Below are 23,237 nucleotides of genomic sequence, written 5' to 3'. Positions count from 1 at the left end.
CTTTCAGGCTCTAATTCCCGTCACTGGGGCCCTAGCCTGAGTGGTCTGTCTCAACTGTTCTCTCCTTCGCTTGGTTTATCAGTCTGGCTGAGTGGTTTGTTGTCGTTGGACTTACGTACAGTTCAATTTTCTGTGTTTTGGCTGCATTTTTGTTACTAAAACTTTGTTGTTTTGAAACTTAGTTGTGTGAGGAGGCACAGTGTTTCCACCTACGCCTCCATCTTGGCTAGAAGTCATAATCAATAAAATATATTTTTTTAAAAATCAATTCAACAATAAAAGTCCTAAATTTCAAGGCACAGTTTCATATATTACATACAAGGAAGCACTAGTCAGATTAAGTTTAAATAGTCAAACAATTTCATATATTTATTAAAGCACATCAATAGAAAGTCTTGGAATTGTGATAACGTTCCAATTCATTTTCATTATCCTGAATATCACTCCCCTCCCCATCAGAAGAAAGGAAAAATAGAAAAAAAATATTTAGGCTGAAATAGTAGTATGCTACCTAAATAATTTTTTTCTCTCCAATAGGATTTTTGGACTTTTTAATTTTATTTTACAAATCAACACTGGGGTGGGAAAACACAGGACACTTTTTTAAATACACATTTAGCAATCTTTACTTTATGCAAGAAGAAATGACCAGTTTGTTTTAGTCATTATCTTTTAGTACTCTAAACTCTTCACTAATGCATCGTGTCTCCCCCTCTTCTTTTCAGACAGAACTTGTTGAGAAATGTATGGACTTTGGCACATATCTTGCTAGAAACCATATTTTATGTATGTACATTTATTCCACTGTCACTTGATACAGTTTTCCAAAGTTATTTGAGTAGTAAATTCTGGTAATTAATATTTGAGGTAAAATTCTACTCTCACAATTTCTCCATTAAATTCTCTAACCATATTCTTTTATTTGGATGTAATTGTAGAGTTCTGCTCAGAATTACATTTAAGTTGTTTAAATACACAAATTCCCATTTACAATAGTGGCTAGTTTATAATGATATCTCATCTCAAGAATGGAAAACAACCACTTTGGGATTCATAGAAAAATAAACAAATAATGATTGACGAAGTCTAAGTAAATGTTACTTTAAAAATTTCACTTATTTTCCTTGAAGCTCTTTACTTTTCCCATCTATATGATAAAACCAAGATCACGTAAGAGAAAAATGTAAATTAGTGTTAAATTCTAAAATCGAGCTTCAATTCAAATCCTTTCTCCAAGAGAACAAATTTTCCTGACTTCTCCTTTCCTCAAATATAAGGAAAACATTTGACACAGTTAAAGTTCAAAATCTCAAGCTTTTATCCAGGTTAGTTTTATATACTGACTCAACATGGAACCACCATTCTACCCTTACATTTCCCAGTAGAAGTACTTAACCACCAAAGTGCTATGCCATATGTCCCTTAACTAGGGAGTACACAGCTTAAAATCTGGTGTTTACTAAACGTGCACAATTATTTGGGTGTAACTGGTATTTAAAACTATTCAGTAATGATCATAACAAATAACTGGACAGACTTAACAATAACTGGTTAACTTTAACATAAAAAGAACCACCTGTTTAGTAACATTTATATCTTGAGAACAATGAACCAATGCAACCTGGAAGAGACTAGAAATGCTTGGGTTAATTATAACAACATAGTGACGGGTTTTTCAAGGTACTTTCTAAACTCAGCAAGCCACTGAGCTCCAACAGCTCCATCCACAACCCGATGATCACAACTGAGTGTAACAGACATCATGCTAGCCACATCAAATCTAGAAAGAGAGAAAAACATTATTAGGTGTTCTAAAAGCAATCTCTGGATTTTAGCCCAAATGCCAACTGTGGCTCTATAATCCCAGCCAGGTAACATTTGTTTTTCTACCTATCTTCATGTCCTGTGTATTTTTTGCCCAAATTAATGGCCTCAAGAAAACAGACCAAAAACCCATCTGGAGCAAGGATTGGCAAATCCTACCAAATGCAGGTTTACTGGATTTCATTGACGTAGTGCCCATGGTTGCTTTTATAAAACTATTTGCAACAAAAACCACATAACCCACAAAGCCTAAATATTTACAATCTGTATCTTTAAGAAATAAGCACGGTGACCCCTTCTTTATTTAAGGTAAATAAGGCTTTCTATCTCAAAGATTAACTTCATTTAGTAAAATAAGAAGAGTTGCTGCCCTGAGAAACTTCATTCTATCTTTATGTCTGATTCGACCTGAAGCTCCAGTATGCCATGCCAGTCAATCTAAAATGGAGGACTCAAAAACAGGTATAATATAATGAAAATTATTTTATAGCTCCCTTTCCATTCTGACACTTACCCTTTTTCATTATCTGCTGGAACCAGTCTGTCTTCTGAAGCACCAATGGCCAAAATACACGCTTGAGGTGGATTAATAATAGCAGAGAAGTTCTTAACTCCAAACATTCCTAAATTAGAGATAGTAAAAGTGCCACCCTAGGGGGGGGGAAATTAAGATTATGTTAATTACTTGCCAGCACAATTCAGAAGAAAATGACATTTTGTGAAAAAACCTTAAGATAATCTTTTAAGAAAAGCCTCTGAACTACCATAAAAAAATACAGAAATACATGAAATGACATATTAATTAGTTTGATTGTGGTGATCATTTCATAATGTATGTATACATCAAAACATCAAGTTGTATACCTTATGTACCTTATTTTTCGAACTATAAGGCACATTCCTCATCCCAATTGAATAATGGTTGTTAATGCTGCTGTTGAGTTCTGTTTATATTTATACTGGTGAAATATTATGTTATTTATGTTATTAAATATTTTACCACATTTTTTGTTTCAAAAATTTTTTCCTATTTTCCTCTAAAACCTAGGTGCATCTTATGGTCCGAAAAACACGGTATAATTACTATTTGCTAATTATAATATCATTAAAGCTGAAAGGAATAAAATAGCCTGAATGAAATATTCTTCACTTAAAATATGCAATCATACAATACAAACAAAAGTCAGTTTTGTGGCTTTTGTACACTGGTTGGAAAACATCTATTTTCAGCCTTTGATAGGTTAGTCAATTTTCTTTATTTTCAAGATCTTGTGTCAGTGAGAATACAAAGCAGAATAAAAATGTGGCAAATGCAACAAAAGCATATGCCAATCTTAAAAATAACATAATTTTTAACATTTAGAAGGTAAATAAATACTTTACCTGGAATTCATGTGGCTGTAGTTTACCCTCTCTTGCTTTGGTTGCTAAAGAAACAACATCATTAGCAATGGTTTCCAGTCCCTTTATATGTGCATTAAATACAATAGGTGTGATGAGTCCTGCAGGAGTACTGACAGCTACACTGATATCAACAACATGATTTCTATTTAAGAAGAAAAAAGAAAAGGAAATCCCGATAAACATCAACATAGTTTATTAAGAGTATATGTCAAGCAAGAATGTTAAGCAACAATATTGACATTTACTTCAGTTTTTGCTACTGTTCAGCTCGAGCAGTACCTTTCCTGGTTTTTATATCCTGCTGTGCCCTTGCCCTTGACTTAGACTTAAAAAAAAAATGATGTGTCAGTAGGTTGGTTTCACATGCACTCTAACTTTCCCATCTGCCTCAACTAACACATGGGTTTAGGTGGAGAAGAAGGCTTAGTATTCAATGAGAATTAAACAAAAAGAACTGAGATTTTGAGCCAAAGTGGCTGGAGTTAAGTATGCAAGCAGAGCTTGAGCATATGAAAGAAAAACTAAAGGGAAAGGACTGTATTGTGGGAGAAACAGGATGTAGGTTGGTGGTGCCCCAAAACATAAGATTCTCACTCTTCTACACCATGGGCATCTCTGCTTTTAGGTCTCATCTCAGAATGTACTTATTTTTTTAATTTTTTTACTTTGTTTATATACTTTTTAGAGAGAGGAGAAAGGAGGGAGAAAAAGGAGGAGGGATACATCAATGGGTGGTTGCCTCTCACGCACATGACCTGTCCCACAACCCAGGCATGTGCCCTAAACTAGAAATTGAACTGGCAACCCTTTGGTTCTCAGGCCTGAATTTGATCCACTGAGCCCCACCAGCCAGGGCTATATTTATATTTTTAACATAGAAAATGAAACAAATCATCAAAACAAAACAAAAAAACTAAAAACAACTATATTGAAGTTTAGTTACCTATTGAAAAAACAAAATGCGCCCTGGCTAGGTGGCTCACTTGGTTGGAGCGTTGTCCATTACGCCAAGTGGTTGTGGGTTCAATCCCTAGTCAGGGTGTGTACGGGAAGCAACTGATCAATATTACTCTTTTACAGCAATGTTTCCCTCTCTCTCTGTCTCTCTTCCTTCCTCTCTCTCTAAAATAGTAACATATCCTTGAGTGAGGATTTAAAATAAAAAGCGGTATGTGTGCTAACTCATTAACAAGATCTTGCAGCAGTTCTAATAATAGCTATAATTTTAAAACAGTGATATGCAAAGACAATATGTTAAGACACCTGCAGTGACTATAATGTGACATGAAAATAATGGATTTTTACTGGTCACTAGCACAAGCACTATTAATAGCACTTTGGTTTGTTTTCTACATTTTTAAAAAATATTTTATTTATTTTTATTTAGAGGAGAAGGGAAGGAGAGAGGGAGAGAAATATCAATATATGGTTGCCTCTCGCGTGTCCCCCGCCGGGAACCGGGAACAGGCCTGCAACCCAGGCATGTGCCCTGACTGGGAATCGAACCGCGAACGTATGGTTCACAGGCCCGCACTCAATCCACTGAGCCACACCAGCCAGGGCTGTTTTCTACATTTTTAACAGGAGAAAATACTAAATTTCAGTTATAGGTTAGTGGAAAAAAATGATTCTTTCCTCATCCAAGTTCCCTAACTCCTGAATTATATCACAGTATCCTTGAGCATCTGTTTAAGGGCCCCTGATAAAATGTTCTACAATAGAGAAAAAGTTACACTTCACATGAATGAAAAACTCCAGCTCTTTCTAGGCACAAACTTTAGGAGAATACGGGTACCAAATCCCTCAATGTGCCCAAGCTGGCCAGAGGCAGCAGATTTTACCATATGCAAACAAACGGACTCTCTCTGATAATAAAGTTTCTGACCTTTAGCAGCTACCACAGCTGGACTCTAGCCAAGATATCACACAGTAAATAGGTAAGAATTAACTAACAATATTGAGAAACTGCCCTGCAACCTGAATACTTTGATCTAAATAGTTTTTCTTTCAGATATTCTTAAAAGGTTAAATATAAATTTACTCTATGACTCAACGAATCTAAGGAATCTACCAAAAATAAATGAAAACATGTCAACACATAATTGTATGCAAATGTTCATAACAGCTCTCTAAAAGATGTGTCTATGTTTTGATCCTGGAATCTACCAATATGACCTATTTAGTAAAAAGGTCTTGGCAGAAAAAGAGACAGAAGACGACACACACACAGAGAAGACCATGTGAAGAGGGACCTAGAGTAACAATTATGCAGCCACAAGAGCTGGAAAAAGCAACAACAGGTTTTCCCCTGGAGGCTGTGGAGGGAGCACAGAACTGCCAACTTCTTGACTTCAGACCTCTGGCCTTCAGAACTCAGAGACTAAAATTTTTTTAAGCCACCAATTTTGTGTGATTTATAATGGCAGTCCCAGGAAACTAATATATTATGTAAGGATTTGTAAGACCCTCAGATGTTCTCCAAGAAGGGTGCTACCAAGGAAAAATTTAGAATTAGATTATCTGATATGTTTGAGCAAATTGAAAAATGGTTTAGGGTTCTCTTGAAGAGTTTCAGAGGAATTAATGATGAATACATAGAAAACTAGCTCTCTCTTCCGGCCAAGATGGAAGAAAAAGACTGTGCCTCCTGGCACAACCAAGTTTCAAGACAACAAAGTTTTAGTAATAAAAATGCTGCCAAAATACAGAAAACTGAACTGCATGGAAGTCCAACAACAAACCATTCAGCCAGATGGGTAAGAGGGGCAGAGTCAGCGGCTGGCTGAACGGGTCGGGCAGGAAAGATCGGCCAGACCAACCCAAGAGGCAGGCACAGGCGGCAGTTGAAAGAGCCCAGGTGTGGGGTGGCAACAGGCGAACCCAGGGAGGGCGCCAGGTGGCTGGTTGACCACGGTCACACATTCTCACGCAGATAAACCAAGTGAAAAAGTGAGCAGTGAGACAGACCACTCAGGCTAGGGCCCCAGAAATGGGAATTAGAGCCTGAAAGCACCAATTCTAAAGACTTCTGGGGTCAAGGTGCTGGGACAGGCTCCCAGGCTCACAGAGAGTTTGTGGAAGATACCCATAGGGTCTTGGAGGGTGCACAGGCCCACACACCCAGGAGCTGGCACTAAGGGGGGCCAGGTTTCCTTGAGGGAAGCAGCAGAAGGGACCAAAATCCAAGAAAGAGCGTGGAACAAGTGACATTGTCCTGCTCTGACCCCACCCCCACATACAGTGTCACAACCCAGCGACTGGGTCACCCCATCCTGGTGAACACCTAAGGCTCTGCCCTTCATACGGAAAAGGTACGAACAGACCAAAACATTATGCCTCAAGAACAGTTCAAAGCCCCAGAACCAATAATTCTAAGTGACCAAGAGATAGCCAACCTATGAGATGCACAGTTCAAAAACACTGCTGATCAGGATGCTCACAGAACTGGTTGATTTTAGTCGCAAATTAGAGGAACAAATGAAGGCTACACTAATTGAAATGAAGAGAAATGCACAGGAAACCAACAGTGATGGAAAGGAAACTGGGACTCAAATCAAGGGAATGGACCACAAGGAAGAAAAAAACATCCGACCAGAAAGGAATGAAGAAATGAGAATTCAAAAAAATGAGGAGAGGCTTAGGAACCTCCAGGACATCTTTAAATGTTCCAACATCCAAATTATAGGGGTACCAGAAGGGGGAAAGAAACAGCCATGAGTGGAACACTTATTTAAACAAACAATAAAGGAGAACTTCCCCAGTCTGGCAAAGGAAATAGACTTCCAGGAAATCCAGGAAGCTCAGACAGTCCCAAAGAAGTTGGACCCAAGAAGGAACACACCAAGGCACATCATCATTACATTAGCCAAGATTAAAATGAAGGAGAGAATCCTACAAGCAGCAGAGATAAGGGGATAGTCACCTACAAAGGATTTCCCATCAGACTCAGCTGATTTCTCAAAAGAGACCTTACAGACAAGAAGGGGCTGGAAAGAAATATTCCAAGTCATGAAATCCAAAGACCTACAGCCAAGATTGCTTTATCCTGCAAATCTTTCATTTAGAATGGAAGGGCAGATAAAGTGCTTCTCAGATAAGATCAAATTCAAGGAGTTCATCATCACCAAGCCCTTATTATATGAAATGTTAAAGGGACTTATCTAAGAAAAAGAAGATAAAAAATATGAACAGTGAAAGGACAGCAAACTCAGTTATTAACAACCACACCTAAAACAAAAGCAATCTAAGAGGACAGCTAGATCAGGAGCTGAACCATGGAAATGGAGATCACATGGAGGGTTAGCAACAGGGGAGTGGGAGGAGGAGAAGGGGGGAGAAGGTACAGAGAACAAGTACCACAGATGGTAGGTAGAAAATAGACAGGGGGAGTTAAAGAATAGCATGGGAAATATAGAATCTAAAGAACTTGTGACACATGGATATGAAGTAAAGGGGGCGATGGGGAAGAGGGGGTGTGCAGGGTGGAGGGGAATGAAGGGTGGGGAAATGGGACAACAGTAATAGCATAATCAATAAAATATATTTTTTAAAAAAGAAAAAGAAAACTAGCTCTCTCTTAGGCAATCACTAAAAGCAGTTTGGTTGTACTCATGGCATACTACGTGTCTTGGTCATAATATATTCATAGGCATAAAAATATTAACACTGAGTACTCATCAAAATTTGTGCTACAATCAACTTCACAGATGATGCGGGTATGTCTGTGTTTAGGGAGGCTACAATAAAGCTAAATCTTAATCTTCTTTAATAAAAAGTCATTCAATAAAATAAAAAGAAAAGGCAACAAAAGTTATTAGAAATATGAAGAAGTAATCGTTCGAAAGTTGTGTTTGCCTCTTGAAAGTGGACTTCAGATTAAAGGCTGAGTAGGTCACTGTAAGCCATGCAGCAATATTTTAACATATATACTATTATTTTAATAAAAATTAAATTAATAACAACAATATAAAAAAACCTAGGCTTAGAAATCAGAATCCTGGTTCCAATCACAGTTCTGCTATTCACTAACAAATTAACTGGGGGAAAGTCATTTAACTCATAGCCCAGTTTCTTCATCTAAAAATGGGAGTGAAACACCTGACTCATTAAGTGGTCATAGGAGTAAATGAGACAACATGTGAAAGACACTGAGCACCATGCTAGTCACATGCCACCATAATATTAATAAATACTGTTTTCTGGATAGTTTTCAAATTTGCTCCCCCTCTAAAGTTCAGAACTAACTGATGAACAAAAATTGTATCAACTTTGCTTTGTAAGAGTCATTATCAACTTAACTGTACGTATTCATACACTTATTTCCCTTTCCTGAACTCATACAAAGAATTTGTAGTCTTTAGTACGTTAATTTAGCAGTGGTTCATAAACAGTTTTACATTGTTTTCAATTTTTTTTTGGTCTATGGAAGTCATCTCCCTCTCTGTATTCCATTTCTGCGTGACCCCCATACTCCTGGTTATATATTGCATCACACACGAAAACTGCTGATGGATGTACACCTTCCCCAGCAGTGTTATACTTACTGTCTTATAACTGTGTCCAGCCAAGAAGAATTTGCTTCAGGAACTTTTAAACATGCCAAAGCTGAAGCTTTTATGAGGAAATCATTGACAGAAATTTTGCTTTTTCCTTGTAACATCTGCAAAGACAAGAAACCATTGTAGTTTCTTAAATTCTCTTCCCAAATACTGAAATGATATAATCTTGAGAAAGGGTCCTGGTGTGGAAAGGATAAAATGATTCCAGAAGTTGGTTCTTTTGTCTTTTTTAATGTAGGCATTTATAGCTGTAAGTCTCCTGCCAAACAATGCTTGGGCTGCGTCACATAAGCTATGGTATGTTATGTCTTCACTTTTATTTACCTCAAAATCCAAAGTTGGGTCTTTGAAAACAAGATATTTAGCTAGACTGACAAAGAAAAAGATTCAAATTCCTCAAACCAGAAATGAAGTAGACATTACTACCTAATGTATGGAAATAAAATGGATTATAGGTAAACTATGGACAACCATATGCCAACAAATCAGAATAATCTTGATGAAATGGGCAAATTCTTGAAAAAATACAAACTACCAAAACAAAATTAAAAAGGAACAGGAGCTCTGAATAGATCTATAATTACTAAAGAAAGTGAACTGGTCATTTAAAAACCACTCACATAGAAAATCCTATACCTAGTTGGCTTCACTGGTAAATTATACCAAACATTTAAAGAATTAATATCAATTCTTTTAAAAAAATACAGAAGAGGAGGGAACCATTCCTCATTCATTCCATGAGGCCAGTATTAGCCGATAACCAAAACCAGACCAACATATCACAATAAAAAAGAAAAAAAACAAAAACAAAACACCTAGAGGTCAGTATTCCTTTTGAATATATGTATGGAAATCCTCAAAAAAATATTCTAGCAAACCAAATCCATCAATATATGAAAAGAATTATTCACTATGATAAAACTGGATCAGGAAACCAAGGTTGCTTTAACATCTAAAAGTCAATTAATGTAATAATGTCCTAACAGGATTAGGACAAAAACCACACGACCATTCAATAGACTCAGAAAAGCGTTTGACAAAATTCAACACCCCTTCATAATGAAACCATTCAACAAACTAGAACTAGAAGGTAACTTCCTGATGATAAAACAGATCTACAATCATCATCATACTTCAGTGGTGAAAAACTTATTTTCCCCTAAGATCAAGAACAAGACAAGACATCCATCCACTATTGCCATTTCTGCTCAACACTGTACTAGATGTGCAAGCCAGAGAAGTTAGGCAGTAAAAGAAAACAAAAGGCATCCACATTGGAAAGGAAAAAGCAAAACCATCTCTATTTGCAGATGACATAATTTTGTCTATAGAAAATCCTAAGGAACACCATAAAAAACAAGGTTGCAGGATACAATATACAAAAGTCAATTATATATCTAAGCAATAGCAACAAACAGCAACAAACAATGTAGAAACAAAATTTACAACACTATTAAAAAGAGAAAAACCTGCAGATAAATTTAACAAAAGAAGTGCAAAAATTTGACTCTAATATAAAAATTGTTGAAATTAAATAACTAAATAAATGGAAAGACATCCCCTGCTCTTAGGGTGGGAATACTTAATATTGTTAAGATGGCAATATTGTCCAAATTGATCTCAACATCCCCAGCCCTTCAGGAAACATCCAAAATAGCCAAATCTATAAGACAAAAAGTAAGTACTTGTTTAGGGTTGGGAAGGATGGGAGTACTGGGTCAGAGGTTATAACTAACGGATGTACAGTTTCATTTAGGGGTAATGAAAATGTTCTAAAATTTATTGTGGTGATTGGGTTTACAACTCTGAATATATTAAAACCCACTGAATTGTAGAGTTTAAATGGGTGACTTGTTGCTATTTAATTACATCTGAATAAACAATTTTAAAAGAATTGAGTAAAACAGTACAGTGGACATATATTTTTCATGTCTAATTTCCAAAAAAATATAAAGTAGCTTTATCATTTTGACAATGAAGTATTCCTTCATCTGTAACCCCTGAGGCCAGGCACAAAGTTGTGCTGATGCTTCACTGCTTCATTCATCCATTCACACACCTAAATTTGAGTCTACTCTGCTGGGCATGTAACTCTGTGGCCCTGAACATCAAGCAGTGAAAAAATATGGATAAAAACTCTACTCTCAGGGAGCTCACATTCTAAAGGGGTGTCTATAAGAGAAACATATAGTATGTTAGACAGAGTTAAGAACTAAGGACAAAAATAAAGCTACGAAAAAGAACTAAAGAGAGAACTCATTCACCTCACTCCTTCTCTTAACTTTGGAATAAGGTGACCAGAGGAAACCAGAGGTGATACTGAATCAAATCCTTATGGAGGTGCAGGAGGAAGCCAAGTGGATGCTAAAGAATATTCCATGTAGAGGGAACAGCATGTGCTAAGGACCTCAAGCAGGAGTATACAGGGAGAGTGTTGAGGAATAGCAAGGCAACCATTGTGTCTGCAGCACAGCTAACAAGTAGGAAAGTAGTAAGAGAGAGGAAATCAGAGAGGTTATAAATAGCCTGTGTAAGGCCCTGTGTGCCACTCTAAGGAATATGGGTAATACTTTGCATCTCCTTAAGTATGTCTTATATTTCTCTCCTATTCCGTTCTTAATACAGACCCCCCCAATCCAGATCCTTATTACCATCACTTCATGCTTATATGACAAGCAAGAACAGTCTCTGTCATTAAGATATGCCAGTATATATTTATGAGACTAATTTTTCTTAAAATATTGGTATGTCACTTTTTAAAAAAATGTTGACAGTATGTTATTAAAGCTGGTGACAGTGAAACAAGGAAGGGCTTAGGATAGAAGAAACAATGGGAGAGCTCCCAGGCGGGGCTGCTTATAGCTTACTGAAAAGTCAGCGAAAAGGGGGCCTTGGAGACAGCTTCAGGAAGTTAGCTTGGGACAAGCTGCCACTGCCTATTGCTCCTTTGGTTGCAAGTCTCTTAGGGACCCTTTGAGTTTAAAAGAGAACAGTGAAGATGCACGCCACAGAGGGAAGAAAGGTGTGGGCATGCTCCCAAGCAGGAAAATATGCCCATGTCACTTTTACTTAGTGTTTAACTCATCAAGTCCAAATTTTTCTGCGTATAAATCGAGGTGTTCCCTAAACCAACAACTATATCCACTCTAGAAAAGGTAACCTATCTCCACATACGCTAAAGTTATTTCCTTTTTAAACTGCATTTTGTCTTTATGATACACCATCATAAGAATGAACTTTCGTCAATTTTTTTCTTCAACTTTTTTGCCAATCCAAATGCTTCCTATTCACAATTCAACCAAGTTTTTCCTACATCACACTGAATTCCTCAACCACTTTCACTGGTCTCCCCATTTTCTGAACTCTTATAACACTTAACTATACGATATAATCTAGCAGATGAGGGGCATTACCACAAAGAGACTGATCTACAAAGGAATACTTTTACTTTAATAAAAAATTGTCTCCTCTTTTTTTTCCACATGCAGTATATCTCCTTAATTAGATTATAACTCTTGGAGAAAGACTATGCCTTAGGCTATGTTTCCAAAAATGCCTTATACTAATCACTATGTAAGTGCTTTGTAGTACTTAAATATAAACACAAAGTAAATACACTGTTTCTTACATATCAAAAAACTCAAGTCATCTCATAGAATCACAGTGACTCTACTAGGCTAAAACGGATCCATGGCAAAGTCAACTGTAAATTATAGGCTTAAATCAAGGGTTAGAAAAATAAAAATTCTCCAGGATAGTCTTTGCAACTCAACATTAAGATGAGCTTCATTTTCCATTCTCTATTGGCATACTGTTACAAAAAATATGGGCAAAAAAGGCGATGTTCGGCGGGGAAAAGCAAGATTTTTAGAATTTATAGAGTTGGAATTTCCAGACCTTTTACCTTATTAAGTTCTTTCCGCACCAACAAAACTTCTCCCATGTTGACATCAACAGAAAGGTAATAGTGAGGTATGGTTTGCTTAGATTGCATTAACCGCTGTGCAATAACCTGAAATCAGAGAGATTATAAAGTCGATTATCTTGAGTTGAGATGACACTTCACCTAATTCGGGGTTCTATTTGCCCCTTTGCCCTGCTCCCTAGTAATGCTTACCTCAAAAGCATAATTAGACTTGGAAGATGGAGGGCTATACCATACTTAGCCCCTTCTAACAGTACTTAATCATGATGTACTATTTGTTTATCTCAACTGTTTAATTGGCCAAACATCTCTTAAACTAATCATCTAAGAGTCTGCACTAAAAAACAAAAAAAAACCTCTTAGTGTTTTAAACTATGGATGCAATAAATACGCCCCCAACAGCATAAGTTCCAGATTATGATAACACTCTTACTCGACGAATGTTGCTGATGGGGATATCTGTGAAGACACCGGTAGGAACTGGTGCCACTCCTGGAGCCGGGGAAGGCACAGCAGCTGCTGGAGCCTACAAGAAGGAAAAAAATACTCTTAGTAACTGGGGCTCAACCTTAGCATAAGCAATTGGGAACAACTACTTATAACTCTTGTACAGATGACAAAATAAAAATTAAAAGGCTTACAGAAAAATAGCTATTTCTAGTCCAAGAGATCAAAAAGGACTCCGATTTGGACGTGCTTGTTTAAGAGCTTTGTTTTAAATTTTTATACTTAGAATTTTGTAATCATGTTTTAAGTGTCATTGGTTCTTTAAGCCAGAGTATGTTTAATGGTTAGTTTATGCCAAAATAATTTTATTTTAGCAAAATTATCTTCCAAAAAAGCAATCAAAGCATTATTAAATTGAAAGGATTAAGAGAGAAACTTAAGGTAATTCATTTTCTTGAACAGTGTTAAGAAAAATAACAAATCTTTTATTTTAAAGCAAACACCTAAGTAACTACAACATTTTCCTTACTTTTAGTTGACTGCTTAGCACTCTAACCAATTCGATAGAAGTTGGCTATGTGAATTTAATCTTCGTGGGCATAATTAGCCACATAAACTCTAAATAAACAACTTGCAAGCATGCTTTTAAAAACAGGGCCTTGCCCTGACCAGTGTGACTCCATTGGTTGGACATCATAATGAAGAGCAAAAGGTCACTGGTTCGCTTCCTGGCTGGGGAACATGCCTAGGTTACAGGTGAAGTCCCAGGTCGGGGCACATAGAAGAAGCAATCAGTCAATGTTTCCCTCACATATAGATGTGTCTCTCCTTCTCTTTCTCCCTCCCTTTCCCTCTCTCTAAAAATAAGTAGTATTTTTAAAAAGATTTTTAACATTTATTTTTAGAGGGGAAGAGAGGGAGAAAGAAAGGAAGAGATACATTAATGCGTGCTTGCCTCTTACATACCCCGTACTGGGACCTGACCCACAACCCAGGCATGTGCCCTGACTGGGAATTGAACCAGCAACCTTTGGTTCACAGGCTGGCACTCAATCCACTGAGCTACATCATCCAGGGCAAAAAATAAATAAAATTTCTTTAAAAACTTAAAAGAGATTAATGATTATTTAAACACACACACACACACACAAATAAATACGTAAGTAAATAAATAAATAAAAACTAGAGCCTAGCCATGGCAAGGTGGCTTAGTTGGAGCGAGCATCACCCTGTACACCAAAAGGCTGTGGGTTCGATCCTTAGTTGGGGCACATACAGGAGGCAACCTATTGATGTTTCTCTCTCATATGGATGTTTCTCTCTCTCTCTCTCTCAAATCAGTAATAAAATAAATCATAAATAAATAACAGGGCCTGAATAAAAAGAAAAAGATGTATTAGAGAAAATTTAGTATCACTATTCAGAAAACTCCAATTTGGAAAGCATGTCAATATAGTCTATCATCTTTGCTTTTATAGAGGAATGTATTATTCATATCCATATACTATAGCCAGTGACATTAGACAAAAGAAAACACAATTCTGGTTAGGCTATTTCATTCATAAATACTGTATGAAAGGGTCTAACAGGCTGAATAAAGCACTTTGCAGGGGACCACCTGAGAAATAAAAAAGCCAGTGTAACTCACAGGAGCAGCTTTAGTAGGCACAAAGGAGTCGATGTCCTTCTTGATGATCCTGCCTTCTGGTCCAGTCCCTGGAAGAGATACGTAAGTAACAGTCAAACAGATGACAGCCTACTGCTTGTTCCTCAAGGAGGCCAACACTGTGATCCTGAAGTGCAAGCTCATAAGGGTTCTCTTCCAAAGACTCTCTGAAGGAATCAAGGTCTTAATCCTGTTCCTTAAAGTTCTCCCTAGACATACCAGCTTTTGTCAATTATTAATTTTAATTCAGACTGTTCTTGCTCGATCTGTAGTGGCTCTTTGCTTTTTAACTATAGCAAGCATTCCTCTTTTAAAGTTTTATCTAATTAGCTGTACTTCATTTTTTCATCTTTACTTTTAAATTGAGACATACCAGCATAAAGATAATGCTGAGTACAATTTACACCTCCAAAAGGAAGTCTAGATGCCTCCTCTTGGTTACTTCAAAAAACCCCTTTTGTAGCCTGAAGTAGATCTCATTTGGGTTCTAGATTCATTTGATCATATAGAATTCCCTTTGTACAGTGTCCACAGTTATGGAAACAACTGTTTTAGATAAATCAGGCAAGTCCATTTTTTCACCCCAGAACAGTGTAAGTAACTCTCAGTCATAATGATCTCATCTTTGGAACCATTCATTCCTTATGTGGTGTCCATTTTCCACAGCTTTCTCATAGTATTGGGTTGGCCAAAAAAGTCCGTTTAGTTTTTTCCATAAAATAAAAATCACATTTCCCATTTTCACCAATAACTTTATTGATTTGGATACTTTGTGTATGTTGGCTATCTCTCACATGGATTAAATGATTGTTCTCAATTAATGTCTCTATTTGACATCTATCAACTTCAAATGATCTTCCTGACCTTGGAGCATCATCAAGAGAGAAATTTCCAGCATCAAACTTCATGAACCAGTTTTGACACATCTGATCAGTCACAGCACCTTTTCCATACACTGCACAAATCTTTTGCCCATTTCAATTGCGTATGTACCTTTCTTCTTCAATACTAAAATGGCTACACAAAAATTCACCAATTTTGGTAATTTTTTTAAAAAGGCATGCTGATCTGACAGCTGTCACAATACAAGCTAACAAAATTGTTTTCAATGAAGTTCAAGACAACTAAGCACTACTAGAGCCATCTTACAGAAAAACAAACTTTTGGCCAACCCAATAGCTGAGGTTGTAAACTGACTGGCCTGTGTTAAGAGTCTCTGAAGAAAACAAGTGTAATGCCACACCTGAGGAAAGATCTCCAAAGTTCTCTTAATAGGTTTAATTTTATTTTCAATTTCCTTCCTTTTCCCATCTATAATCTCTTAGGTTTAACTTCAGACCCAAGTAAATAATCTTGAATCTTAATTTTAAGGAGATTCAGAATTTAGTTATTAAAATACCTTTTATATAGGCCCACTTCTAGAAAAAATTTGGTCAAATTGCTTCATCTGCCCCCAAGGCAGACTTTTAAAAGGATTCTCTTTAGTGCAGTTCATCCCAACTCCCTTCCCTCATTGTGAAGACTGAGTTGGCTAGGACTGTTTCTTCTCATCAGGAGCTCTGGAACAGAGGTAGCAGTACCCCTATTAGATTCCCCTCCTCTACAAAAGACAGAAACCATAACTTCCCCTTAAAAACAAAGCTGACATGGACACCACAAGCCCTCAGAAGGAGGAAAGCTGAAGTACTGCCTTGCCTTATGCTAACCTTCAGTCACCTGCAATAATTTTCTATTAGGAGTTAGTCAAGATCTTTTCATTTCTTTTGCCTATTACCCTAAGAAAGAACAGGCCATCATAAACCAATATGATAAAAGAAGAATACTAAACTAGGATAAAAAATGCAGGGTTGTTGTCAAACATAGACTAAACATAATGATTATCACTTAACCTCATCTGGTCTTCAGTCTCATCTATAAGACAGAAATGGTAATACCAGCTCCTGCTCACATGAACGTTGTGAGGATAAAATGGGTAGTGATAAAACTGCCAGTTATAAAAACACTCACAGGATGTGAAGTACAGCACAGGGAACACACTCAACAATACTGTAATAACTCTGTATGATGTCAGATAGGTATGAGACCTATCAGGGCGAACATTTCATAAGGCCTATAAATGTCTAGTCACTTATTGTTGAACACCTAAAATCAATATAACATTGTATGTCAACTACAAAATTGAAAAATGGGATAATGATGTAAAAGCGCTTTAAAAAAGAAAACATAGTAAGGATAGTTTTGAGACAAATCAAACTCTGAACAGGATTTAAGATTTGAAAATTTCTCCCCAAATGATTACATTTTAGTTAAATTTGCTGAGTAATCTGTCCCTCCAGGGAGGGGAAGGGGACTGGAGATTAAGCCCAATAACCATTGGCCAATGATTTCATCACCACATCTTCTTACTGAAACCCTTATAAAAATAAAAACTCTTGAATAACGAAATTTGGAGAGTTCCCAGGTTGGTAAACACATCACTGTGCTGGAAGGGTGGTAACCCCAGAGAGGGCATGGAAGCTCTGCACCCCACCTAACCTACAACCCCATACCTTGTCCTATGCATGTCTTCTAGTTGTTCCTGAGTTGCATCCTTCACAATAAACTGGTAATACTAAGTAAAGAGCTTTCCTGAATTATATGAATTATTCTAGTAAATTAGTGAACCAGAGGTGGAGGGTGTTCTTAGGAACTTCTGATTTACAACCAGTGGATGAGAAGTATGGGTGGTCCCAGGACTTAACAACTGTTGTCTGAAGTAGAAGCAGACTCATGGGAATGAGCCCTTAAACCACAAGTGTCCAACCCGTGGCCCATGGGCCACCTGCAGCCCAGGATGGCTAGGAATGTGGCCCAACACAAAATTGTAAATTTACTTAAAACATTATGAGATTTTTTTTGTAATTATGTGTCACAATGTCATGTAAAATAAACGTACGTATGCTCTCGCTACTTGTACACAAGTGTGGCTTCAATTTTATGGCCGTGTGCAGCTTCCAGTGTGTTATCCTACCAAGGGCAGACAGTAGAATTGACACCATCAGACGTTACATGTGCTCATGGTGACTTAATGGGACAGTGATCATCAATAATATTTCAACCTACCATTGCAATGTTAGGTGTTTAATGTTATTTAGAAGACAGGTAAGCATTCTTATTTGATTATTAAAGGTACTTCCACAACTTGGCAGTGCCTCACACATCACCCGCCATGCTTTATAATTGGCCCTCTGCCTCGCCCTGCATCAGCAGCCAAGAAAACTAAGGAAGGGCCCAAACCTTGGTTTCTATTTTTCTGTCAATTAATTTTCATAATAAAAATAAAGTCCCTTACCTATTATTATTTTTTTAATCCCAGCATGGCTTCCATAATGTCTCAATAGAAAAAAAGAACCCAACCTGAACAGAGGAGGACATACAGAGGGCCCACAGACACATGAAAAAATGTTCAACATCACTAGCCATCAGAGAGATGCACATTAAAACCACAATGAAATATCACTTCACACCTGTCAGAATGGCCATCATTAATAAATCAACAAACAAGTGCTGGCAAGGTTGTAGAGAAAAAGAAACCCTAGTATATTGTTGGTAGGAATGCAAACTGGTGCAGCCACTGTGGAAAACAGTAGGAATTTCCTCAAAAAATGGAAGATGGAACTGCCTTTCCATCCAGCGATCCCACTTCTGGGACTATACCCCAAGAATCCCGAATCATCAATTCAAAAGAACCTATCCACTCCAATGTTCATAGCAGCATTATTTATAATAATCAAGTGCTGGAAACATCCTAAGTACCCATCAGTAAATGAGTGGATCAAACTGGTACAGCCCTGGCTGGTGTGGCTCAGTGGACTGAGTGCCTCCCTGCAAACCAGAGGGTGGCTGGTTTGATTTTCAGTGGGGCACATGCCTGGGTAGCAGGCCAGGTCCCCAGTAGGGGGGTGCATGAGAAGCAATCACACATTGTTTCTCTCCCTTTCTCCTTCTTTTCCTCTCTCTCTCTAATAAATATATATATATATTTTTAAAAACATGGTACATTTACACAATGGAATAGTACTCAGCAAAAAGAAAGAAGAAATTCCTACCCTTTGCTAAGGATAGAACTGGAACAGCATAGATAGAACTGGAAAGCATTATGCTAAGTGCAATAAGCCAGGTGGTGAAAGACAAATACCATATGATCTCGCCTATAAGTGGAACCTAATCAACAAAAGAAACAAATGAGCAAAATAAAACCAGAGACATGGAAATAAAGAACAAACTGACAGTGACCAGAAGGGAGGGGAATAACAGGGGGTGGGGGGAAGAAGGGGAAGGGGCAAGCAAAGGAACATGAATAGAGGACTCATAGGCATGAACAATGAGGGGTACTGACTGTGGGAGTTGGGGGGGCAGGGGATAGCAATGGGGAAAAAGGCAGGATAAAAATTACAGATGAAGGAAGGCTGTTCAATGAAAAGTGCACAGGTGACTGCTTTTTTGTTGAGGCAAATAGTAAGATGCTCTGCTTAATTTGTAGGGAATTTGTGCAAGTTCTCAAAGACTATAATTTTAGAAGGCATTAGATGCAAAAACATGTTGCCAAATTCAATGTAAATGAAGGATTGTGCTGTGACAAAGCAGAGGAACTGAAGAAAGTCTGTCTTCTCAAAAATTTTTTCAAAAACTTACAACTTGTGAGGATTCCATTGTAAAAGCTAGTTATGTGGCAGCATATTTAATAGCAAAAATATCAAAACCATTTACTGGTGGCAAGTTTATCAAGCAATGTATAGAAAGCATAGGAGATATAATTTGCTCTGAAAAAAAGGAAAAACTTCTAAAATTAGTTTGTCTCACCAGACTATAGACAGGTAAACTGAAGAAACTGGAAAATCTATCAAAAGAAGTTTGTAAAGTAAAGCTGCTAATTTCAAATTTTATGCTTTGGCAACGGATGATGGCACTGATGCTAGTGATGGCTTAACCTGCCATTTTTGTTAGAGGCACTGACGATAAATGTAACATCACTGAAGAAATGGCTTCTTTACTGCCATTAAAAGACACAAGAAAATCAAGAGATTTGTATGAAGAAGTAAAAAATACTCTAAGGCTATTTTCTCTGGCCATTGTCAACATATCTGGTATAGTTACTGACGGTGCCCCAGCAATGGTAAGTAAGAGAGGGACTTATAAAAGTAATAGAAGATGATGCAACTGCCACCCAAACTCACGTTTGATGAAGTATAATCGCATAGTACACCAAGAAAATCTATCCACAAAAGCCTTAAAATGGATAATATCCTGTAAATCATCATTAAGGCTTTGAACTTCTAAGAGCCAAGGGAATGAATCATCACCAATTTCAGGAATTCCTTAAAAGTATTGATGCTGACTACGGTGACATCATTTACTTTTCAGAAGCAAGATGACTAAGTCCAGGCCAAATGTTGAAAAGATTTCTGGTTTGTGACATGTTATCAAGTCATTTATGATATCAGAAAACAAATCTGTGCTGAAACTTGATGATGAAAACTGGCTTACAGATTGAGCATTTTTTGTGCATTTAAATGCTCATTTAAATGAATTAAGCATGCGTGTCCAAGGTAAAAACCAACTTATCAATACAATGTTAAAAAACCTAACAGTGTTCCAAATGTAACTGAAATTACAGCAAGCTCAAATTAAGGTAAACAATTTTATGCATTTTGACATACTGGCTAAATACAGTCCTTTGAACAGTGAAAAATATGCATCCTTGCTTTTTGACTTATTTGAAAACAGACTGCAAGATTTCTGGGAAAATAATATTTTACTTTATTTGCAACTCCATTTTTCAGTCAACATAAATATGTTACCTGCCAGTTTTCAAATGGAATGCATAGAGCTGCAATCTGACACTCAACTTAAGGAAAAAAATTGATCATGTCTCTTCATTGGACTTTTACAGGTCCTATCTTCCCAGAGACAAATATCCCTTGCTTCACAATTACACCTTATTCATATCATTGCTATTTGGCAGCACCTACATTTGCAAGCAACTATTTTCAAGAATGGAACTCATTAGCCCTGGCTGGTATAGCTCAGTGGATTGAGTGCGGGTCTGCGAACCAGACGATAGTGGTTCGATTCCCAGTCAGGGCACATGCCTGGGTTGCAGGCCAGTTCCCAGCAGGGGATGCACAAGAAAGCAACCATACACTGATGTTTCTCTTCCTCTCTCCTTCCCTTTCTAAAGATAACTAAATAAATATTTTTTAAAAAAAGGCAACAGAACTCATTAAAAGTTATGACCAAAACACCGATGAGCACCTTGAGAACTCACTGAGAATTGCAACTATTCTCAAACCAGATACTGATATATTAGTTTCTCAAATATAATGTCAAACATCCCACTAGTTTTATGTTGCCCTTTTTTCTTTTACTTTTATAATAAAATATTTTAAAAATTGATGTTTTATTACTTAGATATGCATATTTTCTGTATTAGTGATCACAAACTTGGGACCTGCTTGACAATTTTAAAAGATTATCGAAAGGGCCGCTGCATAATTAGAGTTATTATATGAGGACTTTTTTTGTTTATCTGTGGTGGCAGATATCACAAATAGTATACATGGACCATTTTTTTTGCTCATCCGTTTTCATTACTATCTGTGTATTTAACATGTGGCCCAAGAAAATTCTTCTGCCAGTGTGGCTCAGACACCAAAAGGTTGGACACCCCTGCCTTAAACTGTGGAATCCAATGCTAACACTGGATAGTCAGTGTCAAAATAGGATTGACTTTCTGGATATCCAGTTGATGTAGAAATGATTGTTGGTGTGGAAAAGAAGGTGTGGATATCTTGTTATCCCAGATAAAATAACTACATATAGTTGTACTTACTAAACTCAACCAAATTTTAGCTTTACAGCTCCATTCCATAACAGACTTACCTTTCACTTGTGTTAGGTCAATCCCTTTTTCTGCTGCCAATTTCTTTGCAAGAGGACTAACAAACAACCTTCCCTTTGGTCCAACAGGAGTAGCTGGGCGAGTGGCTGATGGTGTAGGGGCTACAGGTTGGGGAGTTGGAGGAACAGGGGTCACCTTTTTAAAAAAGTTACAAAACTGTTAATTTACCACGGCAAAGGTTGGTCTAAAAAATCAACAGTCTACATTGTAAGTTAAAGCTATTTTAAATAAGTAACTTTCACCTCTTTTCCAAAGACCATAATGCAGTTTTGTCTCTTAACCAACTTAATACAGCTATATGAATAATAACAATATTTTATCTCAAAAACAAAATAAAGTCAAGTTCTCTTACTCCATCATAACATAGAGGCATGGAATTTAATATCGCTGACCAGTACACATCCTTACAGCCTTTCTTCACTTTGCTCTCTTGCTGCTTTTTTATTTTCATTCTCTCACATCACCAACATCATTTTTATTTTTACTTAATGTAATTTCAAAGAATAAATTATGCTGGAAGGTTCCACGTTGAAATTACCTTAAGAAACAAACCAAAACTACTATTTTCTGGCTTCCTATGAATGCATGGCAGTCAGAAATCAAGTTTTCTCACAGAAATGTGTACCTAGTTTACATATATCTGGCATATGCAGAAGCCTTGTGTTATCAGTATGCAAAGTTCATACAAGTTCATGTTATAGGTATATAGAATATAGTGTATAGTATATAGCGTCAGACTAAATTCTATGCAAAACAAGCCATGTTATGTCAAGGTTCTAATGTATTATAAATATAAGCCTGACCTACTAGAATACGTGAATACCAACAGGATTGACAGTGACAAAGACTACACAGCAAATTGTATAGAAAATGGGGTACAGAGCATTACCTTCTGTATGCATATCAACATCTAAAGCAGAAAAGGAATATGTCCCCTCAGCTTTGTTCTCAGCATAACTCAAGACAGCAGGAAAAAATGGAAAGCTACAAGGATCCAATTACTGACCATTAGGTAAATGGTGCAGAGTCACACCCCCTATAGGTCTCCATAAATGTTGACTACCTCCTTTCTCATTCATAGAATCTTAGAACTACAAGGAACCTAGAATATCATCTAGTCTGATCCTTGAATTCGGAAAAGAATAAAATAAGTGTTCCCTCAATTTTGGAAGCATACCTACCGGGGGAGGAGGCGGTGCTTGTGGTTTTAAATCAGTTACTTCAGTTGGCCTATAGTCAGCAAATGCTGGTATATCTGCCTCTTTTTCTACAATGATACAGAGTGGTGTTCCTAGAGGGACATCTCTTGTTCCTTCTGGGACCAGGATTTTTGCCAGGTAACCTTCTTCTTGTACTTCAAAACCTTAAACAGAAAGAAGAACTAACATGGAACTTAAAGGGCTCCCTACTCCTCTAAATTCAAAACACAGTTTTAAGTAGGAGGTTCTTCTTCAAACTAGCTATTATAACCTT

At 37.1% G+C, this 23,237-nt stretch overlaps 1 protein-coding gene across 1 annotated transcript in view; it reads right to left on the bottom strand.

The window, feature by feature from the left end:
* Positions 1–342: 342 nt before the first annotated feature.
* Positions 343–23,237, bottom strand: part of DLAT (dihydrolipoamide S-acetyltransferase) — a 29,527-nt gene continuing 6,632 nt past the window's right edge. The window contains exons 6-14 of the mRNA XM_037065574.1: positions 22,946–23,127; positions 21,746–21,899; positions 14,807–14,874; positions 13,145–13,237; positions 12,691–12,798; positions 8,772–8,887; positions 3,208–3,370; positions 2,339–2,475; positions 343–1,780 (exon numbers count right to left, since the gene is read on the bottom strand). Coding sequence (XP_036921469.1) covers positions 1,651–1,780; positions 2,339–2,475; positions 3,208–3,370; positions 8,772–8,887; positions 12,691–12,798; positions 13,145–13,237; positions 14,807–14,874; positions 21,746–21,899; positions 22,946–23,127 — 1,151 coding nt within the window. The 3' untranslated portion in view covers positions 343–1,650. The remainder of the gene's footprint in view (positions 1,781–2,338; positions 2,476–3,207; positions 3,371–8,771; positions 8,888–12,690; positions 12,799–13,144; positions 13,238–14,806; positions 14,875–21,745; positions 21,900–22,945; positions 23,128–23,237) is intronic.

The sequence above is a fragment of the Sturnira hondurensis genome, unplaced genomic scaffold, assembly GCF_014824575.4.
Source record: "Sturnira hondurensis isolate 20B ecotype Veracruz unplaced genomic scaffold, ASM1482457v3 Scaffold0015793, whole genome shotgun sequence".
In the NCBI taxonomy this organism is placed as follows: Eukaryota; Metazoa; Chordata; class Mammalia; order Chiroptera; family Phyllostomidae; genus Sturnira; species Sturnira hondurensis.
The sequence above is the reverse complement of the archived record's forward strand: the minus strand, read 5'-3'. Positions and strand labels throughout refer to the sequence as shown.